The 19,628-nt window shown below is 42.9% G+C and overlaps 1 protein-coding gene across 1 annotated transcript; it reads left to right on the top strand.

Moving 5' to 3' along the window:
- Positions 1–1,310: 1,310 nt before the first annotated feature.
- On the top strand, positions 1,311–5,149 carry LOC115173753 (endothelin-2-like). Its single transcript, XM_029732118.1, has 4 exons — positions 1,311–1,507; positions 2,514–2,790; positions 3,449–3,553; positions 3,690–5,149. Exons 1-4 carry the CDS (start codon positions 1,441–1,443, stop codon positions 3,781–3,783), a joined length of 543 nt encoding a protein of 180 aa, XP_029587978.1. The 5' UTR covers positions 1,311–1,440; the 3' UTR covers positions 3,784–5,149.
- The last annotated feature ends 14,479 nt before the right edge of the window (positions 5,150–19,628 follow it).

Raw genomic sequence — 19,628 nt, 5'->3', positions numbered from 1 at the left:
AAAGTTAAAACACTGGCATATAAAGCACAGTGATTACTGTGCCTTAACTGCTGTTGACATTCTGCAGGGAATAGTTTCAACATTTGGCTGTGAGGGTACTAGAAAGATAGGTGTCAGTATCCAAATGCAACTTATTTCTCACTGACCACAGGTGAATTGGAAGCATTGCAGCCAGTGCTATTTGGTGTATTAAATAACACTTTGTAAAATCTTTATATTTTAGCTGTAGACTATGGTATTGGAGCATGGCATCACATAGCCTACCCCTCTGAACCTCACAGCACAATATTGTCCTTTGTGCATGAATGAACGTACCTATATTCCACTCTAATCAACAGTATTCATTGCAGTAATCCTTTAAATTATGTATTTGCATGCATTATCCGGTGGTAATCCTTTATCTGATGCACATAGGGGTTTTCACTTCTACTGCCTGATCATCTGCTGCTGGAGTTTACCACTGAATCGCATAGTCTTCCTTCACCACCGATAGGAGTAGGAATACCCAGGAGGATTTGCATGACTTTACTAGTATTTTGTCTATCTGGATTGACACTCCACTCTGTAGGAGGGCAGTTCCGTCCCTCAGGCCGATCAAGATTTACAGCTTTCCTGTCAGAGTGGAAGGACTGTGTGATTGCCCATGCAAACCGGCAGAAGGGTGTGTGTACCTCTGTGTGTGGGTACGTGTGTGTGTGCGCATGTGTGTGGTGTGTGTGACTGTGTGTCTGTGTTAATGTGTGTGTCCCCTGGGGGTCATGTGGCGTGTTCTACAGTATCTCTGTATCAGGGGTCATGTCACATGTGTGTCAAAGTGACGATACTGAGATAGCGTGTGTGACAGTGGGGTCGTCCCGGATGAACATCACCAGCCCTGGGGCCCTGTAGTGGCAGCATGCAAAACAACAGTCCCCATCATTAGACACTATCTTTACAGCCTTTCCTTTTATTGATGACACCAGGTCTTCCCTCTGCCTACAGGTTTCCTTCTCCTGCCTGCCTTACGTCTCGGAAAACTCCAAAGCATTCCCAGATTCCAAGCCTTCTCTGGTGATTTCCTGTTTCTGTTAGTGACAATGACCTGCATACTCCATAAGGGTTACAACAACTACCCAATAGCAGTTTATTCCTTTTCCCTATCTCTTCCTGTTGATCTGGAATGTGTAGAGAGTGAGAGGGAGGCAGGCAGCTGCTGAACGGTGAGCATTGTGTAAGAACATGGATAGTAGGTGTGGCTAGGTAGGTGACATCACAGAATAGGGGTATAAGTCATGGAGATCTCTACAGCACCAAGCACCTGTTGCCTCTCTCTCTCTCTAGCTGCGTCACTCAGGACTGTAAAGCTGTAGCTACTATTACTGTGCGTGTACTCTACTGTCCTGTGGACTCTGGATACTATTGCAGACTACGTCTTCAGAGATACTCTGCCAGAGAATAACTATGGCTCTCTCACTGAGCTCTATCCTGGCTCTCACCATCATAACACTCTGTGTGCTCCTGCAGGAGGGTAAGTTTTCATCCTTTAAACTGACTTTTTATTCAACATTTATATCACTTTTTTAGAATGTATTCTAAGGTGTATGGGTGGTACATGAAAATGCGGATTTGTATTCTTTAGTCGTAAAGATGACTGACAGTGAGTGTGTATAAGTTTTATTATGCAAGTGCTCCATTTTCTTTTCATTAGGTTGTTAAATTGAATATGAGGGGTCATAGTTCAGTTGAGATGTAGAATTGGAGCTCATGGTTGGTTGAGGTGGTGGGGATAGATCAGAATAACATGATAAAACCTACAATGATGAAAGATGGAGAAACACCTTAAAAAATAAGAAATGTTTCACCTTGTCAGCTCGAGCTTTCGAACCAGGGATCATTCAGTTACTGGCTCCGCACTCTAACCTCTAGGACACCTGCCACCCTGATGCTAAAACTCCTGCTGCAGCATGATTGTTTGGTTTTCTCATTACTTCGTTTCACTCTCTGAATGATAGCTCAGTTAATCACGGCTCTGGCAGGTTTGCTAATGGGTGGGTGGCTAATGACCATGTTGTGAAGTTACTGCATGACACATGCTGCCTGATGCCAGACTCTATGACCTACTCCCACTGTTCGCCCTACAGAGATATAATACAATGAGAGATCCTGCTAGGCCATACATGCAATCACACTCTCTCTGATAAGATGCAGATTATATAGGCACGGTTCAACTCCTATCACTGCATTTGACTTGAAATAGCCCCAGTTGGCAACCAACACAGTCTTTGTTTGACTTGGATAACATTTCATAACAGAGTAATGAATCAAAGTTCAAATGTGTTGAACAAGACCTGATACATAGGAGAACGGGATGGCAGGTAGCCCACATGTACTTCTCTGTATTAGTGAAAAGGGCTTTTGATTAGGATGTGGTGACGTGTATTTGCTCGTTGCTGATTGTCAAATTGCACAGTCATCCAGTGATTTTGCTGAGTTATAACCAGGCTCTTAACCAATGATCCTTTCTGTCTCTATAGGTTTTGGGCTCCCTGTATCCAGCCAGCCTGAGCTCCCTGCCCAGTCACCCTCCCAGAACATCCCACACCGCACCAGGGTTAAACGATGCTCCTGCAGTAACTGGCTGGACAACGAATGCATCTACTTCTGTCACCTGGACATCATTTGGGTCAACACTCCCAATAAGGTCATCCCCTACGGTCTTGGCAGCCCCCTGTCCCGACGTCGCCGCTCCACCGGGCGATGTGAATGTGCCCACCCAGCCGACAGGACCTGCTCCGGATTCTGCCACAACAGGTGAGCTCACCTTCAAGAGACAAGGAACTTCTACCCTCCTTCCTTCCCTCCCTCATCCAACCCTACCTTTTCCCCTCCTTGCCTTGTTAGATACCAGATTGTATCAAGCCAGTGACTATCTGTGGCAGTCAGTCGTCTGTGACCAGCCTGTATCAGGTTGTATCAGGGCTGCTTGTCAAGGAGATGCAGGGAGGAGGCGTATTGTTTTTATGGCTTAGATGTGTAACTAGCGATGGGGGAGGAGAGAGGAGGGGGAGGGAGGATGGATGGATGGGGGAATAGCCTGCATGTTCTGGAGGCTTAGAGCCCCCTTACAGACAGATCCATTAGTCATAACACTATTTTTGGAATGTTTTACCAGCGGGAATGTCTGTTGTATTAATACAGTTATTGCTGTTATGACATACCAAGGTTGAGGATTAGTCTGTGTGTCTCAACAAGGATTTATCCTGCTCTGTGAAAAGTCACTGAGAACAGGCTGTAGGGCATGCAGTACAGACATTAGTGGGTTGAAGTCCATAGCCAACCGTCTCTCACTGCTAGCATTGTAGAATGATGTACCAATGTAGAATCCAGTCTCATGGCCCTTTAGGAGTAGTCTAGATAATGTGTTCTTGGTTTGCTCTCATTTTGACATGGTAGTTCTTTCTGTCTGCAGCTCAGAGAACCCCAGATTCGTAGTGGTAAGCCCCTCAGACCAGACCCTGGAACAGACTGTTAGCAGTCCAGACACAACCAGCAACGACCTACTGACCTCTCTCAGGTAAGAGAAAAACAAAATATCATTAAGGACCAGACAGTTTCCCAGGCCTAGATGAATCTTATTCCTGTATCCATTAATCTTATTCCTGTCTCCATTGAGGACGTTAACCTGATGTTTCTCTCTTTGTTCTTTACAGAAACACGGTCCGATCCAACATGGCTGCCATAGAGCAGGCTGCTCCCTCCAGGAGGAAGAACGTGTCCAGAGCCAACAGACTGAACATCGGGTAGATGAGGAGGGAGGAAGAGGAGCTGAAAGAGGAGCTTTAAGAGCTCCAGAGCATCCGAACAAAGACCCCCTGGAGGAAACTAGGGAGTCCTCCCCAGGGAAGACATAGAAGAGAGGTCCTAAGAGGAGAGACCCTGAGAAGAGGGCAAAGATGGAACACTGGCTGCCCACTGATTGTTGTATAACACCCAGTAGACTGGATATGGACATTATCTGGATATGCGTCTTGGACTAATCTGGCAAAGAATCCGATTCGGAAGACTAGGGAGGATCAAGTGTGTCCTCTGTGAACTGTGACAGTCTGGACTAGAATGGTTACTGACTGTTTGCTGGTCATGGGTTGTCATCATGTCCCAAACATAAATACACTTTCTGTGTCTGAGCACCTGAAATGGGTGGATGCAAGCCAAGGCATTCTGGAGTGATGTTAGTCTATGTTTACTTTACAGGCTTACTTCATTAGTGCCTTGAAAATATTGACCACTATTCTCATTTAGATTTTGATCCTAACTTTACCTGTCACACGACATCTACTATATCAAAGAATAAAACATAAAAGAAGATTGTTCCTCTGTATCAGAGATGTATCGCCAGTTTATAGTGATTGCCATGCATGCATTTAAAATACTTGAAATATTTTTGGCACATGAGGGACATTACTTTAAGGGACAGGGAATTACTACACACACACAGCCTTCCTGTAGCAGCAGATAAAAGCAGGTCTATTGTGGTGGCGGAAGTATTTATTGCATAGCCACTGTTGAATGTTTTGATTGTAGACGGAGCCAAGGCAGCAGATTTCAATGGGTGTGCTCCTTGCCAAATATGCAGTGACTGTTTTTCTGCTTTCAACAAATATCCATTAATGTCCATGTTATTACACATTGGGAAATTATGACACTGCACTTCTGTTCTAATGCCTTCAAAGGAATGTGTTTTTATGTCCAGTAGACTTTAGATGGATTGGACAGACCATAAGGCATTTACTGGAAACACTACATCGAAAAACAAGTCTTCCACTGATGTTCAAGTCCAATATCACAATGCTGTATATTTATGATATGATTATTTATTTATTTGTTTGTGTTTTGTTTAGGAATTTGTGTATCAAAATGCTGGACTGCGCTTTTGTTTGACGTACTGTTGTTGTCTCTAGAAGGCCAATTCACCCACAATAGTCTATTTAGCAGTCAAATACACTATAGGACGTTGAAAGAAATGTTTACTTACAAATTGTTCTATTCCAAGCTATTCATATTATCTATTATCAACAATTATTTATTTAACTTATTTTTGGCATATATTTATATATTTGTGTTGTGTGAGTTTATCACTTTTAATGTGTGATGAAATAAATACTAAAATTAATGCTCTTGCTTTGTTTGATTATTTTCTAACCATGATAATTGATTCTTGTTTAGTACAGTAACAAAAAACTGAATGAAAGCTAAATTCAAAGAATCCTTAACACAAATCTCAGATACCTCCATTTTTCAAAGGTCATGAACAGTCAACATCATATTTTTCATGAACGTGGATGATATTTGGATGAAACCAGATTAAAGTATGACAAAGTATGAAAAATGACTGTTGCTTCTACATTGACAAAGTTTGATCATAAAGTTACTGATCCCCTCCCCCATGTCAAAGACTTGGATTCAGGAGGTGGGATTATCAAGGGGATAGGGTGACATCACCATAACTCACATTTTAAAACACCAATGGTAACATCATATTTTTGTACCTAATTTAAATAAGTACTGCCTTGTAACCAATATCGGAGAAGGCATGTTTACAGAGGGACGTGGTTTATATAGCTAGATAGCTACTCTACTGGTGCCAAAATCTGACTGTAGGGTGTCAGCAAATATAATTAAAAGTTTACACTATTCATCTATAGCAGTGATCCCCAAACGTTTTATAGTCTTGTACCCCTTCAAATATTCAACCTCCAGCTGCGTACCCCCTCTAGCACCAGGGTCAGCGCACTCTCAAATGTTGTTTTTTGACATCATTGTAAGCCTGCCACACACACACTATACGATACATTTATTAAACATAAGAATGAGTGTGAGTTTTTGTCACAACCTGGCTCGTGGGAAGTGACAAAGAGCTCTTATAGGACCAGGGCACAAATAATAATATAATAATCAATAATTTTGCTCTTTATTTAACCATATTACATATAAAACCTTATTTGTTCATCAGAAATTGTGAATAACTCACCACAGGTTAATGAGAAGGGTGTGCTTGAAAGGATGCACATAACTCTGCAATGTTGGGTTGTATTGGAGAGAGTCTCAGTCTTAAATCATTTTCCACAAACAGTCTGCCTGTATTTAGTTTTCATGCTAGTGAGGGCCGAGAATCCACTCTCACATAGGTACGTGGTTGCAAAGGGCATCAGTGTCTTAACAGCGCGATTTGCCAAGGCAAGAAACTCTGAGCGCAGCCCAATCCAGAAATCTGGCAGTGGCTTCTGATTAAATTCAATTTTCACAGAACCGCTTGTTGCAATTTTGATGAGGCTCGCTTGTTCAGATATCGGTAAGTGAACTGGAGGCAGGGCATGAAAGGGATAATGAATCCAGTTGTTTGTGTCCTCCATTTCGGGAAATTACCTGCATAATTGCACACCCAACTCACTCAGGTGCTTCACCATATCACATTTGACATTGTCCGTAAGCTTGAGTTAATTTGCACACAAAAAAATCATACAATGATGGAAAGACCTGTGTGTTGTCCTTGTTAATTTAATGCAGACAGAAAAGAGCTCCAACTTCTTAATCATAGCCTCAGTTTTGTCCCGCACATTGAATATAGTTGCAGAGAGTCCCTGTAATCCTACATTCAGATCATTCAGGTGAGAAAAAACATCACCCAGATAGGCCAGTCGTGTGAGAAACTCGTCATCATGCAAGCGGTCAGACAAGTGAAAATTATTCTCAGTAAAGAAAACTTTAAGCTTGTCTCTCGATTCAAATAAACGTGTCAATACTTTGCCCCTTGATAACCAGCACACTTCTGTATGTAGTAAAAGTCTTACATGGCCACTGCCCATATCATTGCATAGTGCAGAAAATACACAAGAGTTCAGGGGCCTTGCTTTAACAAAGTTAACCATTTTCACTGTAGTGTCCATAACGTCTTTCAAGCTGTCAGGCATTCCCTTGGCAACAAGAGCCTCTCGGTGGATAATACAGTGTACACAATTGGCATCGGGAGCAACTGCTTGCACGCGCGTTACCACTCCACTATGTCTACCGGTCATGGCTTTTGGACCATCAGTACAGATACTAACACACCTTGACCACCAAAGTCCATTTGATGTCACAAAGCTGTCCAGTACTTTAAAAATATCCTCTTCTGGTTTTCAGTGGTTTGCAGAAGAGGATGTCTTCCTTATTTGACCCCCCATAAAGGTAATGGACATATACCAAGAGCTGTGCCAGGCCCGCCACGTCTGTTTACTCATCCAGCTGTAACGCATAAAATTCACTGGCTTGTCTGCGAAGCAGTAATTGTTGCAAACATCTCCTGCCATGTCACTGATGCGTCATGAAACAGTGTTGTTTGATGAAAGCATTGTCTGTATAGTTTTTTTGGGCCTTTTCCCCCAGTATTGTCCCAGCCATATCTGCGGCAGCAGGAAGAATGAAGTCCTCCACAATAGTATGGGGCTTGCCTGTCCTAGCCACTTGGTAGCTCACCATATAAGATGCTTCTAGCCCCTTCTTATTAATGGTATCTGTTGCTTTTATACATGTCTTACCACTCGAAAGTCATCTTTATTCTCGCTCCAAAAACTCCCGTGGATTATTTTTCAAATTGTCATGTTTCGTTTCAAAATGTCTGCTCACGACTGAAGGTTTCCCACGAGAGAGTAACAGCTAATGTGATTGGATGTTAATTATTTGACTAGGCTATCTGTATTTGACATTTGGTTGTTATGTCGCTGAACACTCGATGGTTTAATTTTATTTTTGGCAGTAAAACGAGCCTACTCAGGTGAGAAAAAAACCTCACCCAAACATACTGTTTGATTAAAAAAAAATATCATGTGAATGACATTTTTATTTGTCTTACCCCCAACGGCATTGCATACCCCAGTTTGGGAATACCTGCTCTAGATTATAGACTCTGTGTTGACTGTTCTAGGAGCCATGCAGTTGAGTTCAGAAATAGGATGAGGACCAGTATTGTCATATGGAGGACAGCCAAGGTCCAAACAGAATTATAGCCAAGCTCGTCCATTATGCTCTGATTGCGATTGATTTACTTACTGCATGCATTATGCAATATCGTTGGGCAACTCAACTCATCAATTTGTTGTGTATTAAAATACAATTGATGGTGTTATTTTGCACGTACAGCATAGTAAACATCCTGATAAGCTAACACCATTCCGACCCTCGTTGCCTTACAGAATTATAGATGGAAACAAGCGTTCAGTCAGAGCTTCCATTGCTTTCCACCTGTGGCTATGTGTGTGAGGGGAAGAGGGTTACGCTGGGACAAACAATACTCTCTGACTGCACCTGGGTCAGCATTCGTAGTTCACCCAGTCACCTCCTTTCCTTTCTTCCTCTCGTATTTACACACAGACTTCATGATAGATACTACAGTCCCCCAACGAGGCTTTACCAACTGTGGTTAAACAGATTACTTAATGTAAGAAACCAAAACAGGATGCTTTTCCTACATTCCTGAAAACTTCCCGACACATTCCTCTAGCGCAGGAGAGAACAGAAGAGAACAGGAGGGAAAAAACAGTGGAAAAACCGGGGCATGTGTGCTGGCAGGGTCACTGATACACAGCTGATATGGATGGAGACTGATTAATCACTTGGTTGTCATAACATTGCTGTATTGTTTTCTTTTCTTTTATTCCCCTCTCATTTGTTTATCTTTGTGGGAACATTATGTGTTGTGGGATTTTACCCACAGTATACCTGTGTGTGAATACATGCTTTTGTCTGTTCTCTTTGCATATACACTGAGTGTACAAAACATTAAGAATACCTTCTTAATATTGACTTTGCCCTCCATGCCTCTACAGCCTTAATTCGTAGGGGCATCCCATTCCACTGGGATGCTGGCCATTGTTGACTCCAATGATTCCCATAGTTGTGTCAAGTTGGCTGTATGTCCTTTGGGTGGTTGTCCATTTTTGATACACACGGTAAACTGTTGAGCATGAAAAACCCAGCAGCGTTGCAGTTCTTGACACAAACCGGTGCACCTGGCACCTACTACCGTACCCCGTTCAAAAGGCACATACATATTTTGTCTTGCCCATTCACCCTCTGAATGGCACACATACACAATCCATGTCTCAATTGTCTCAAGGCTTAAAATCCTTCTATAACCTGTCTCTTCCCCTTCATCTACACTGATTGAAGTGGGTTTATCAGTGATATCAATAAGGGATCATAGATTTATCCTGGATTCACCTGGTCAGTCTACAGTATGTCATGGAAAAAGCAGGTGTTCCTTATGTTTTGTACACTCAGTGTATATGTGTGTGTGTGTGTGCATGTGTGCGTGTGTGTGCGTGTGTGTGCGTGTGTGCGTGTGTGTGCATGTGTGTGTGTGAGTGTGTGTGCATGTGTGTGCGTGCGTGTGTGTGCGTGTGTGTGTGTGTGTGTGCGTGTGTGTGTGTGTATATATGCATATTGGTTTGCCTCAGTGTTTGTATGTTTGCTGTTATTCAACTCCAGCCATAAGGTCCAGCAGTACCCAGACTGCAGACTGTGGTTCCAGAACAGACCGGTATCTGAACATTCCTTTACTTCCTGGGTTTGTTTCAGCCAGGGGACTTTAATGTAGGTGGCTGGTAGGCACCGGAGGGGACATTCTGACAGGGCTATCATGGATGTTTGAGCCAGACACCGTCTCTCCTGATACTACTCAGCTATGTGTCTGGGCTGAGAGTAGCTGAGATGAGCAACAAGGAAACACAACAAGGAAACAGGGGTTAGGGATCAGGTTAAAGGTCAAGTTGTTTTAGTGGATAAAAGCCCCCTGATTGTCGTGCCATGCAGGCGGAATGGAACCTCTTTGTGGTAAACAACGCCAGTACAGTAGAAAGAACAAACATGGTGACATTTTTGTGACGAGTACTGTATTGCATTCCTCTACGCATACTCACAAAGTCACACAGTCAAACAATGAGCCCTCCTTAGCCGACGATCTCAACATTCCAAGCTTTCTATTCTTGTCCAAGTTTTTGCTACATTCTTATCCATCGTATGTCTTCTGTAACTTGCCAGTATGAAATTGGTCATTGTAATTCAAGTTTACAGTAACCCAGACCACCAAGAACAAACATTTCTTAATCCGTACGAGACAATAAATCCGATGTGTTCTTTTTATAAAACACTGTCGGTCAATGAAACGTCTGTACTGGATGGCATTCCTGCTTGATAGTTTAAATAGCCATCTGTGTTTCTGTACTGTGTCCCGGCATACAGTACCAGTCAATAGTTTGGACACACCGACTCATTCAAGTATTTTTCTTTATTTTTACTATTTTATCATTTGTAGAATAATAGTGAAGACATCAAAACTATGAAATTACACATATGGAATAATGTAGTAACCAAAAAAGTGTTAAACAAATCAAAATATATTTTATATTTGAGATTCTTCAAAGTAGCCACCCTTGCCTAGATGACAGTTTTGCACACTCTTGGCATTCTCTCAACCAGCTTCATGAGATAGTCACCAGGAATGCATTTCAATTAAGAGGTGTGCCTTGTTAAAAGATAATTTGTGGAGTTTCTTTCCTAATTAATGCGTTTGAGCCAATCAGTTGTGTTGTAAGAAGGTAGGGGTGGTATATAGAAGATAGCCCTATTTGGTAAATGACCACGTCCATATTATGGCAAGAACAGCTCAAATAAGCAAAGACAGTCCATCATTACTTTAAGACATGAAGGTCAGTCAATCCAGAACAGTCACAAAAAATCATCAAGGGCTATGATGAAACTGGCTCTCATGAGGACCGCCACAGGAAAGGAAGATCCAGAGTTACCTCTGCTGCAGAATATAAATTCATTAGAGTTACCAGCCTCAGAAATTGCAGCCCAAATAAATGCTTCACAGTGTTCAAGTACTCTTTTTAACATCAAATGTTCAGAGGAGACTGTGTGAATCAGCCCTTCATGGTTGAATTGCTACAAAGAAACCACTACTAAAGGGCACCAGTAATAAGAAGAGACTTGCTTTGGCGAAGAAACACAAGCAATGGACATTAGAACGGTGGAAATCTGTCCTTTGGTCTGATGAGTCCAAGTTTGAGAGTTTTGGTTCCAACCGCCATGTCAGACGCAGAGTAGGTGAATGGATGATCTCTGTATGTATGGTTCCCACTGTGAAGTTTGGAGGAGGAGATGTGATGGTGTGAGGTGCTTTGCTGGTGACACTGTCAGTGATTTATTTAGAATTCAAGGCACACTTAACCAGCATGGCTACAATAGCAATCTGCAGCGATATGCCATCCCATCTGGTTTGCGCTTAGTGGGACTATCACTACCGCCAGGCTGTGTAAGGGCTATTTGACCAAGAAGGAGAGTGATGGAGTGCTGCATCAGATGACCTGGCCTCCACCATGCCCCGACCTCAACCCAATTGAGATGGTTTGGGATGAGTTGGACCGCAGAGTGAAGGAAAAGCAACCAACAAGTGCTCAGTGTATGCGGGAACTCCTTCAAGACTGTTGGAATAGCATTCCATGTAAAGCTGGTTGAGAAAATGCCAAGAATGTGCAAAGCTGTCATCAAGGCAAAGGGTGACTACATTGAAGAATCTCAAATATAAAATATATTTTGATATGTTTAACACTTTTTTGTTTACTACATGATTCCATCTGTGTTATTTTATAGTGTTGATGTCAGTGCTACAGTGTTAATAACCAGACACTCTGTAAACATCCAACCATCTTCCACTCTATAACCACAGATGTACACCCACAGACTACAGATGGATATCTTCATTTCCCGTTCACACGTATGAATGATGGCCAGCTCCTGTCCTCTCCAGCATACCAGAGGATGTAGCAGCAGACTGCAGACGCAGGGAGCAGGGAGGGTGGTGGCCGGCCAGTACCCATACCCGCATACCACACCATGGCGACAGTGTAGACCATACACACATCCCTGGGATGAGGACCACACACGTACATTGTATGTTTATGCTGTAATGTATCTGCATGCTGTGTGCTACTACTAGACAGGCTACTGTGTGTAATGTCCTGGATGTGACTTACAATGTAGAAATCATCATACTTGTGTTTACTGCCATCCAAGGTCAATTAGGGCCATTATCAGACCAATGATGTAGGTTTTGGAAGGCTGGAGGCTGGAAAGTTGTCAAAACTCACATTGAGTCAATGGGGAAGGCTGTGAAACAGTGAACCAGGCGTGTGCTTTCTTTGGAGAATGATAGATAACATTGAAACTCCCTCCAAGAAAAATGTGTGCTCAGATTCACACAAGGTCGGCAAGGCCGTGATGATATGTGTTGTTTAGGACAGGCTGACTTCAGAATACAAGGCTGGCAAGGCCGTGATGATATGTGTTGTTTAGGACAGGCTGACTTCAGAATACAAGGCCGGCAAGGCCGCGATGATACGTGTTGTTTAGGACAGGCTGACTTCAGAATACAAGGTCGGCAAGGCCGTGATGATACGTGTTGTTTAGGACAGGCTAACTTCAGAATACAAGGCTGGCAAGGCCGTGATGATATGTGTTGTTTAGGACAGGCTGACTTCAGAATACAAGGCTGGCAAGGCCGTGATGATATGTGTTGTTTAGGACAGGCTGACTTCAGAATACAAGGCTGGCAAGGCCGTGATGATATGTGTTGTTTAGGACAGGCTGACTTCAGAATACAAGGCCGGCAAGGCCGTGATGATATGTGTTCTTTAGGACAGGCTGACTCCCATCTACAGAGCAGGGAGAGGCAGGTAGAGATGCTGCCAAGAAACAGTAGAGTTGCATGGAAGAGGAAGAGAACTAGCCTCACAACTGAAATTGCCTTAATTATTAACAGCTTTTTCATTATCACTATCACTTTCATTATCACATTATGGATGCACTGAACAGCGTTGCAGCATTCTGTACATCTTTATCAAAATAATCCTAAAGTCAAATTGAAAGGACAAATAAAAAGAAACAAACAGTAGTCATTGTTAGGTGATACATATTTTCAGTACGGAGTGTTGACGTAGTCTCAGTCCAGACATGTCTGTGGGGACAAAAGGACAGAATCCCCCTTTCACTGGCTCCATTACAGGAAATGCCTGTTTCCTCAGTGTCCAGGAACTACTGTAGCCCTCTCCATCCCTCTTTGATACACCCTTCTACACATCAACAGTCAACAGCCCCTCTATCACCAATCCTCTCTCCCTTTCTTTTTCTCTCCCCCCACACACTCTCTGTCTTAACATGAGGCCAGGAGGTGGTAGTGTTTGTGTTGTGTCTGAAGTCCACCAGGAACAGCTCCTGGCAGGCAGGCAGGCAGGCAGGCAGGCAGGCAGGCAGGCAGGCAGGCAGGCAGGCAGGCAGGCAGGCAGGCTGGTACACAGCAGGAAGCAGAGAGCAGAGGAGAACATTCCCTGGTCCCGGATGGGAGGAACACAGAGGAGATACAGCAGATAGATAGGTGCTATCATTAACAGGGAGGCATCCATTATCTGTCTACACTGGGTTATGTGGTCATGATTTCACTTCACTGAGGTTTTGGTTGGATGCTTTCAGTGCAGTGAACCCTGTGTTATGTTACTGTACTGAGCTACGGTCCAGTAATAATACCAAGATCACAATGCTTAGCATGAATGGTGCTTCCATTGAAGATGTGAATGGACTATAAGGCCAACATTTACATTTTAGTAATTTAGTAGACGCTCTTATCCAGAATGACTTACAGTTAGTGTATTCATCTTAAGACAGCTAGGTGGGACAACCACATATCACAGACATAGTAAGTACTTCCCTCATTAATGTAGCTATCAGCAGTCACCACCACCAAGGCCTCAGGCCATCTCCTTCCAGACTGCTGGAGGTCTATACTCAAATCAAATCAAATTTAGTTGTCACATACACATGGTTAGCAGGTGTTAATGCAAGTGTAGTGAAATGCTTGTGCTTCTAGTTCCGACCATGCAGTAATATCTACCAAGTAATCTACCAATTCCACAACAACTACCTTGTACACACAAGTGTAAAGGAATGAATACGAATATATACATAAAAATATATAAATAAGTGATGGCCGAACGGCATAGGCAAGATGTAATAGATGGTATGGAGTTCAGTATATACATATGAGATGAGTATTGTAGGGTATGAAAACATATAAAGCAGCATTGTTTAAGGTGGTTAGTGATACATTACATCAGGATGGCATAGAGTACAGTATATACATATGAGATGAGTAATGTAGGTTATGAAAACATTATATAAAGTGGCATTGTTTAAAGTGGCTAGTGATACATCTAATTACATCAAGATGGCAAGATGCAGTAGATGGTATGGCGTACAGTATATACATATGAGATGAATAATGTAGGTTATGTAAACATTATCTAATATAAATAATATAAAGTGGCAAGTGATAAATTGATTACATCAATTTTCCCATTATTAAAGTGGCTTGAGTTGAGTCAGTATGTTGGCAGAAGCCACTCAATGTTAGTGATGGCTGTTTAACAGTCTGATGGCCTTGAGATAGAAGCTCTTTTTCAGTCTCTCGGTTCCAGCTTTGATGCACCTGTACTGAACTCGCCTTCTGGATGTTAGCGGGGTGAACAGGCAGTGGCTCGGGTGGTTGCTGTCCTTGATGATCTTTTTGGCCTTCCTGTGACATTGGGTGGTGTAGGTGTCCTGGAGGGCAGGTAGTTTGCACCCGGTGATGCGTTGTGCAGACCTCACTACCCTCTGGAGAGCCTTCCGGTTATGGGCGGAGCAGCTGCCGTACCAGGCGGTGATACAGCCCGACAGGATGCTCTCGATTGTGCATCTGTAAAAGTTTGTGAGTGTTTTTGGTGACAAGCCAAATTTCTTCAGCCTCCTGAGGTTGAAGAGGTGCTGCTGCGCCTTCTTCACCACGCTGCCTGTGTGAGTGGACCATTTCAGTTTGTCCGTGATGTGTACGCCGAGGAACTTAAAACTCTCCACCCTCTCCACTACTGTCCCGTCAATGTAGATAGGGGGCTGCTCCCTCTGCTGTTTCCTGAAGTCCACGATCATCTCTTTTGTTTTGTTGACATTGAGTGAGAGGTTATTTTCCTGACACCACACTCCGAGGGCCCTCACCTCCTCCCTGTAGGCCGTCTCGTCGTTGCTGGTAATCAAGCCTACCACTGTAGTGTCGTCTGCAAACTTGATGATTGAGTTGGAGGCGTGCATGGCCACGCAGTCGTGGCTGAACAGGGAGTACAGGAGAAGGCTGAGAACGCACCCTTGTGGGGACCCAGTGTTGAGAATCAGCGGGGTGGAGATGTTGTTACCTACCCTCACCATCTGGGGGCGGCCAGTCAGGAAGTCCAGGACCCAGTTGCATAGGGCGGGGTCGAGACCCAGTTACTCAGTTACTTATTAAGAATTTCATCCCCTTCTGAAAGCTGCGGGAGGGCGACCCAGCTCCTGTATGCGCCCCAGAGAGAGAGATTTCAGAATGTGTCTAGTGTTATTAACCATCTAATGTTCTACAGTCACGCAATATGCTACGTGTTTTTTGATTTGCTGGGTAGGGTGCATTCTGAAGCACTTCATGAAGTTGAACTCATTCAGGTCTGTCTCCTACCTTTCATGGTGTTGCTTTCATCCGTGTAATTTATCTTCATCTGATTAGTATTCCCAGACTTCATGAACAAAAGTTTGTATTTTTATCTGCAACAGTGTTAAATAAATAAAATAAAAATCAAATTATCAAGTTGAAATGTTTCTCTGGGTTGTCTTTTTCAAGTGGGCTATACAAATCTTGACAAATGTGTAAGAACTTACTTAAAGCTGGTTTCAGATGCACTCACACATCCTTAATATTTTGCAATCCATTTAAACAAGTCACTACATGTGAATAAGACGTTTCTGGGAATCCTTCTAGTTCAGGTAAAGCTGGGTTCTATAATGGTCACATTTCCTCAGTGAAATACATTAAGATCTACAGGAAATGATAAAGGTGGAAGATTCGTTCTTGCCATAACCAATTGTACAGTAACTGAAGCCTGACTGACTGCTATCTGTGAAGGAATGGCAGTTTATGTGTCACGGCTCCCCCAGCTACTGCTGCTCATTCTGTTCACCAGTTCCGGAGGTCTACTTCACCGGCTTTCTAGGCTTCACTGAATGGGATTCATTATCATCAATCCCGGACTGTCTTGTCTGATTACATACACCTGGTTCCCATTTCCCCTATATATGTGCCCTCTGTCTTTGTCGGTTATTGTTCCCATGTCCGTTGGTTGTGTGAGTACCTATGCGTTGGTGCAGCTGTTACGCGGCGTGCTTTATATATTGTGTATTACGGGTATCGTGTCGTTCAACGATGTTTACCCTCGCTCTTTTGTTTGGGTACAGCCCAGTGTTTTTGTATACGTGTTTGTTTTGGGTGTATTGAAAACCCTTATTGTGTATTCCTGCGCCTGTCTCCAAAATCCTTTATACCAGCGTGACATTATGTCTGATATAATCACTTTACTGTGGTGACACACATCATTCTGGATGACAACCATGTCTAAATTCAACATACTTATTGTGGACGTGAAGACCCATGGACAAAAAAAGGACGGAAAGACAAAGTAGTTACTGCTGAGTAGTATATACAGTAGTATTGTAGAATTACACATACCCTTATCATTTACAGTTTAGAAATGAAAACACTTCATATATCTAGTTCCCCAATTTGAAGGTGTCGTAAGTATTTGTACAAATTCTATGATATGTGTATTAAAGTAGTCAAAAGTTGAGTTTTTGGTCCCTTATTCCTAGCACACAATGACTACATCGAGCTTGTGAAACTTGTTGGATGAATTTTCAGTTTGTTTTGGTTGTGTTTCACATTATGTTGTACCCAATAGTAAATAATGTATTGTCACGTTTATTGTAAATGGGAATAGAATATGTTTCTGAACACTTGCAGTATATGTGGATGCTACCATGATAACGGATAATCAGTGATGAATCTTGAATAATGATGACTGTGAAAGGCATTAATATCAACCCCCCCAAAAAAACAAACCTCCCCTAACCTCCCCTGCTAACCTCCCCTGTTTTTTACTTGTTGGATACAATTAGAGCTATTTATAACATGGCCTACCTTCAGCAGTATAGGCTGATATTGAGTAGACAGACAGTCACTGTGTACTATGCTTATGGTCATGGTTATACAGTATGTAAGCATTTCACTACCTTTGCACAGGTCTAGACCTTGACTACGGATATACACTGAGTGTACAAAACAATAGGAACATCTTCCTAGTATTGAGTGCCCCCTTTTGCCCTCAGAACAGCCTCAATTCGTCGGGGCATGGACTCTACAAGGTGTCCAAAGCATTCCACAGGGGTGCTGGGTCATGTTGACGCCAATGTTTCCCACAGTTGTGTCAGGTCGGCTGGATGTACTTTGGGTTTTGGACCATTCTTGATACACATGGGAAGCTGTTGAGCGTGAAAACCTTGCAGCGTTGCAGTTCTTGAGTCACTCAAACCAATGCGCCTGGCACTTACTACTGTACCATAACCCGTTCAAAGGCACTTAAATCTTTTGTCTTGCCCCTTCACCCTCTGAATGGCACACAATCCATGTCTCAACTTACTCAGGCCTACAAACCCTTCTTTAACCTGTCTCCTCCCCTTCATCTACACTGACTGAAGTGGATTTAACAAGTGACATCAATAAGGGATCATAGTTTTCACCTGGATTCACCTGGTCAGTCTGACATGGAAAGAGCAGGTGTTCCTAATGTTTTGTACACTCCCTGTACCCGTAAAGTCTAGTCTGATTGTCATAGTCTATTGTGGTCTTGTCTGATTGCCCTTGTTTGTTCAGCCATAGATCATCTCATAGTTGTGTAAAGTGATGTAACTATTACAAACTGATTTCTAAGGAGGGCTCATTGTCCTTTTGTAGGATCACGGCCTTATGTACGAATCTTCACCATCTCACAAACCCAAGAATACCACAGCCTTGTCAAAGTGAATGGTTTCCAATAGGACAGAAGGCCTCTTACCATGTAAGGGAACTCATCGCCTCTGAGCACAGCTAACAAGGGGAAATGAGGTGAGGAAGAGGTCAAAGTGTAGCTGTCATCATTGTTACATTTAGCTACACTAGCTGTCATGATCATTGTTGGCCTTTTACACGTAAGCCCACTGGAATGTTCATGACTTGACGACAAAGAATCATTTTTCTAAACATTCTGTTCACATTCCTTGTGTCATATAGCGATAATTGCCTGGAATAGTTTAGTCATATGAAATCCAATAATGATAATTATAGGGTAATGATGTCTGCGGATGGGATTCTAACTACACTATAAGAATACATTTATAGTAACAATCCATAACATTGCCATAATGTTGTGTTGATATATTTAAAAATATGTTTTAAAGAGGTTTTATTGTCACATACACTGGATAGGTGCAGTGAAATGTTTTTTTTTTTTAAGCGCCAGCCATAGTAGTATGACACCCCTGGAGCAAATTAGGGTCAAGTGCCTTGCTCAAGGGCTCATCCACAGATTTTTCACCTTGTCGACTCAGGTATTCAAAACTGCGACCTTTCGGGTACTAGTCCAACGCTCTAACCGCTAGGCTAGTACTAGCTGGTGACATCATTGGCCTTTCATTTGATCCCTGTGACATCTCTGTAACCCTGTTCTTACTTCTAGCCATATCTCCCATGTACATCTACCTGTCTTGCGGGCTGCTGGTGGCCTTTCTTTAGACAGGTGATGTCAATGCTGCAGGCAGTGAGGTGGCACCATGCACTACCTACGTCTTGGCTGGCAGACAGGGCACAGTGCTGCTCTGTCTCCTGGTCATCTCTGTTGAACATCTCACCAGATCTAGGAATTCCAGAGTGCCATAAATACCGACCCAATTTCATTCTACTCTAGTTCTATTGATTGGTTTTCTATTAAAGCATTTTGCACAATTTAAGATGCCAAACACATATGGGTTTAGATTAGAAGACACTATTTTAAGAAGTATACAGCTTACACTATGGGAGCATAAGAATATAATTATTTGCTGTAGAAAATCTATTCTATTTCTATTCCTATGCTCAGCACACACTCACTACCATGGTGTATGATAGTTTGATCCAGGCTGGTCCATTGAAGCTGGCGATATGGGGATGTTCCACCTGGATGATTTGCATCCTAATGGCATCCTTCTTCACCCTTCCAGTAAGTCATACAGGGAAACATCCTAATTATGCTGTTAGTCTTGTAACCTCAACATCAGTGTTGAGACATGACATTTTCATGACCTTCCTCTACAGTCACCTGTGGCATTGAAAGGTCCACAACATTAGTAGCTAATCTTCATCTAATCTGGATAGGAGGATTCCCCATGGGTTTCTTCCGTCTTCCTGGTTGGTGAACACATACGTCTGGACGGAGACACACACACACACACACACACACACACACACACACACACACACACACACACACACACACACACGCATACGCACACGCACACGCACACACACACGCACACGCACACACACACACACACACACACGGATGCATGTGGTTGGGCGCACACTAACATACACTCACAAACACACACACATGCACACAAGCACATACGCATGCATGAACGCACACACACACACA

Source organism: Salmo trutta, chromosome 34, assembly GCF_901001165.1.
Source record: "Salmo trutta chromosome 34, fSalTru1.1, whole genome shotgun sequence".
In the NCBI taxonomy this organism is placed as follows: Eukaryota; Metazoa; Chordata; class Actinopteri; order Salmoniformes; family Salmonidae; genus Salmo; species Salmo trutta.
Note: the sequence above shows the minus strand (reverse complement) of the source record. Positions and strands in the feature narration are given on the sequence as shown.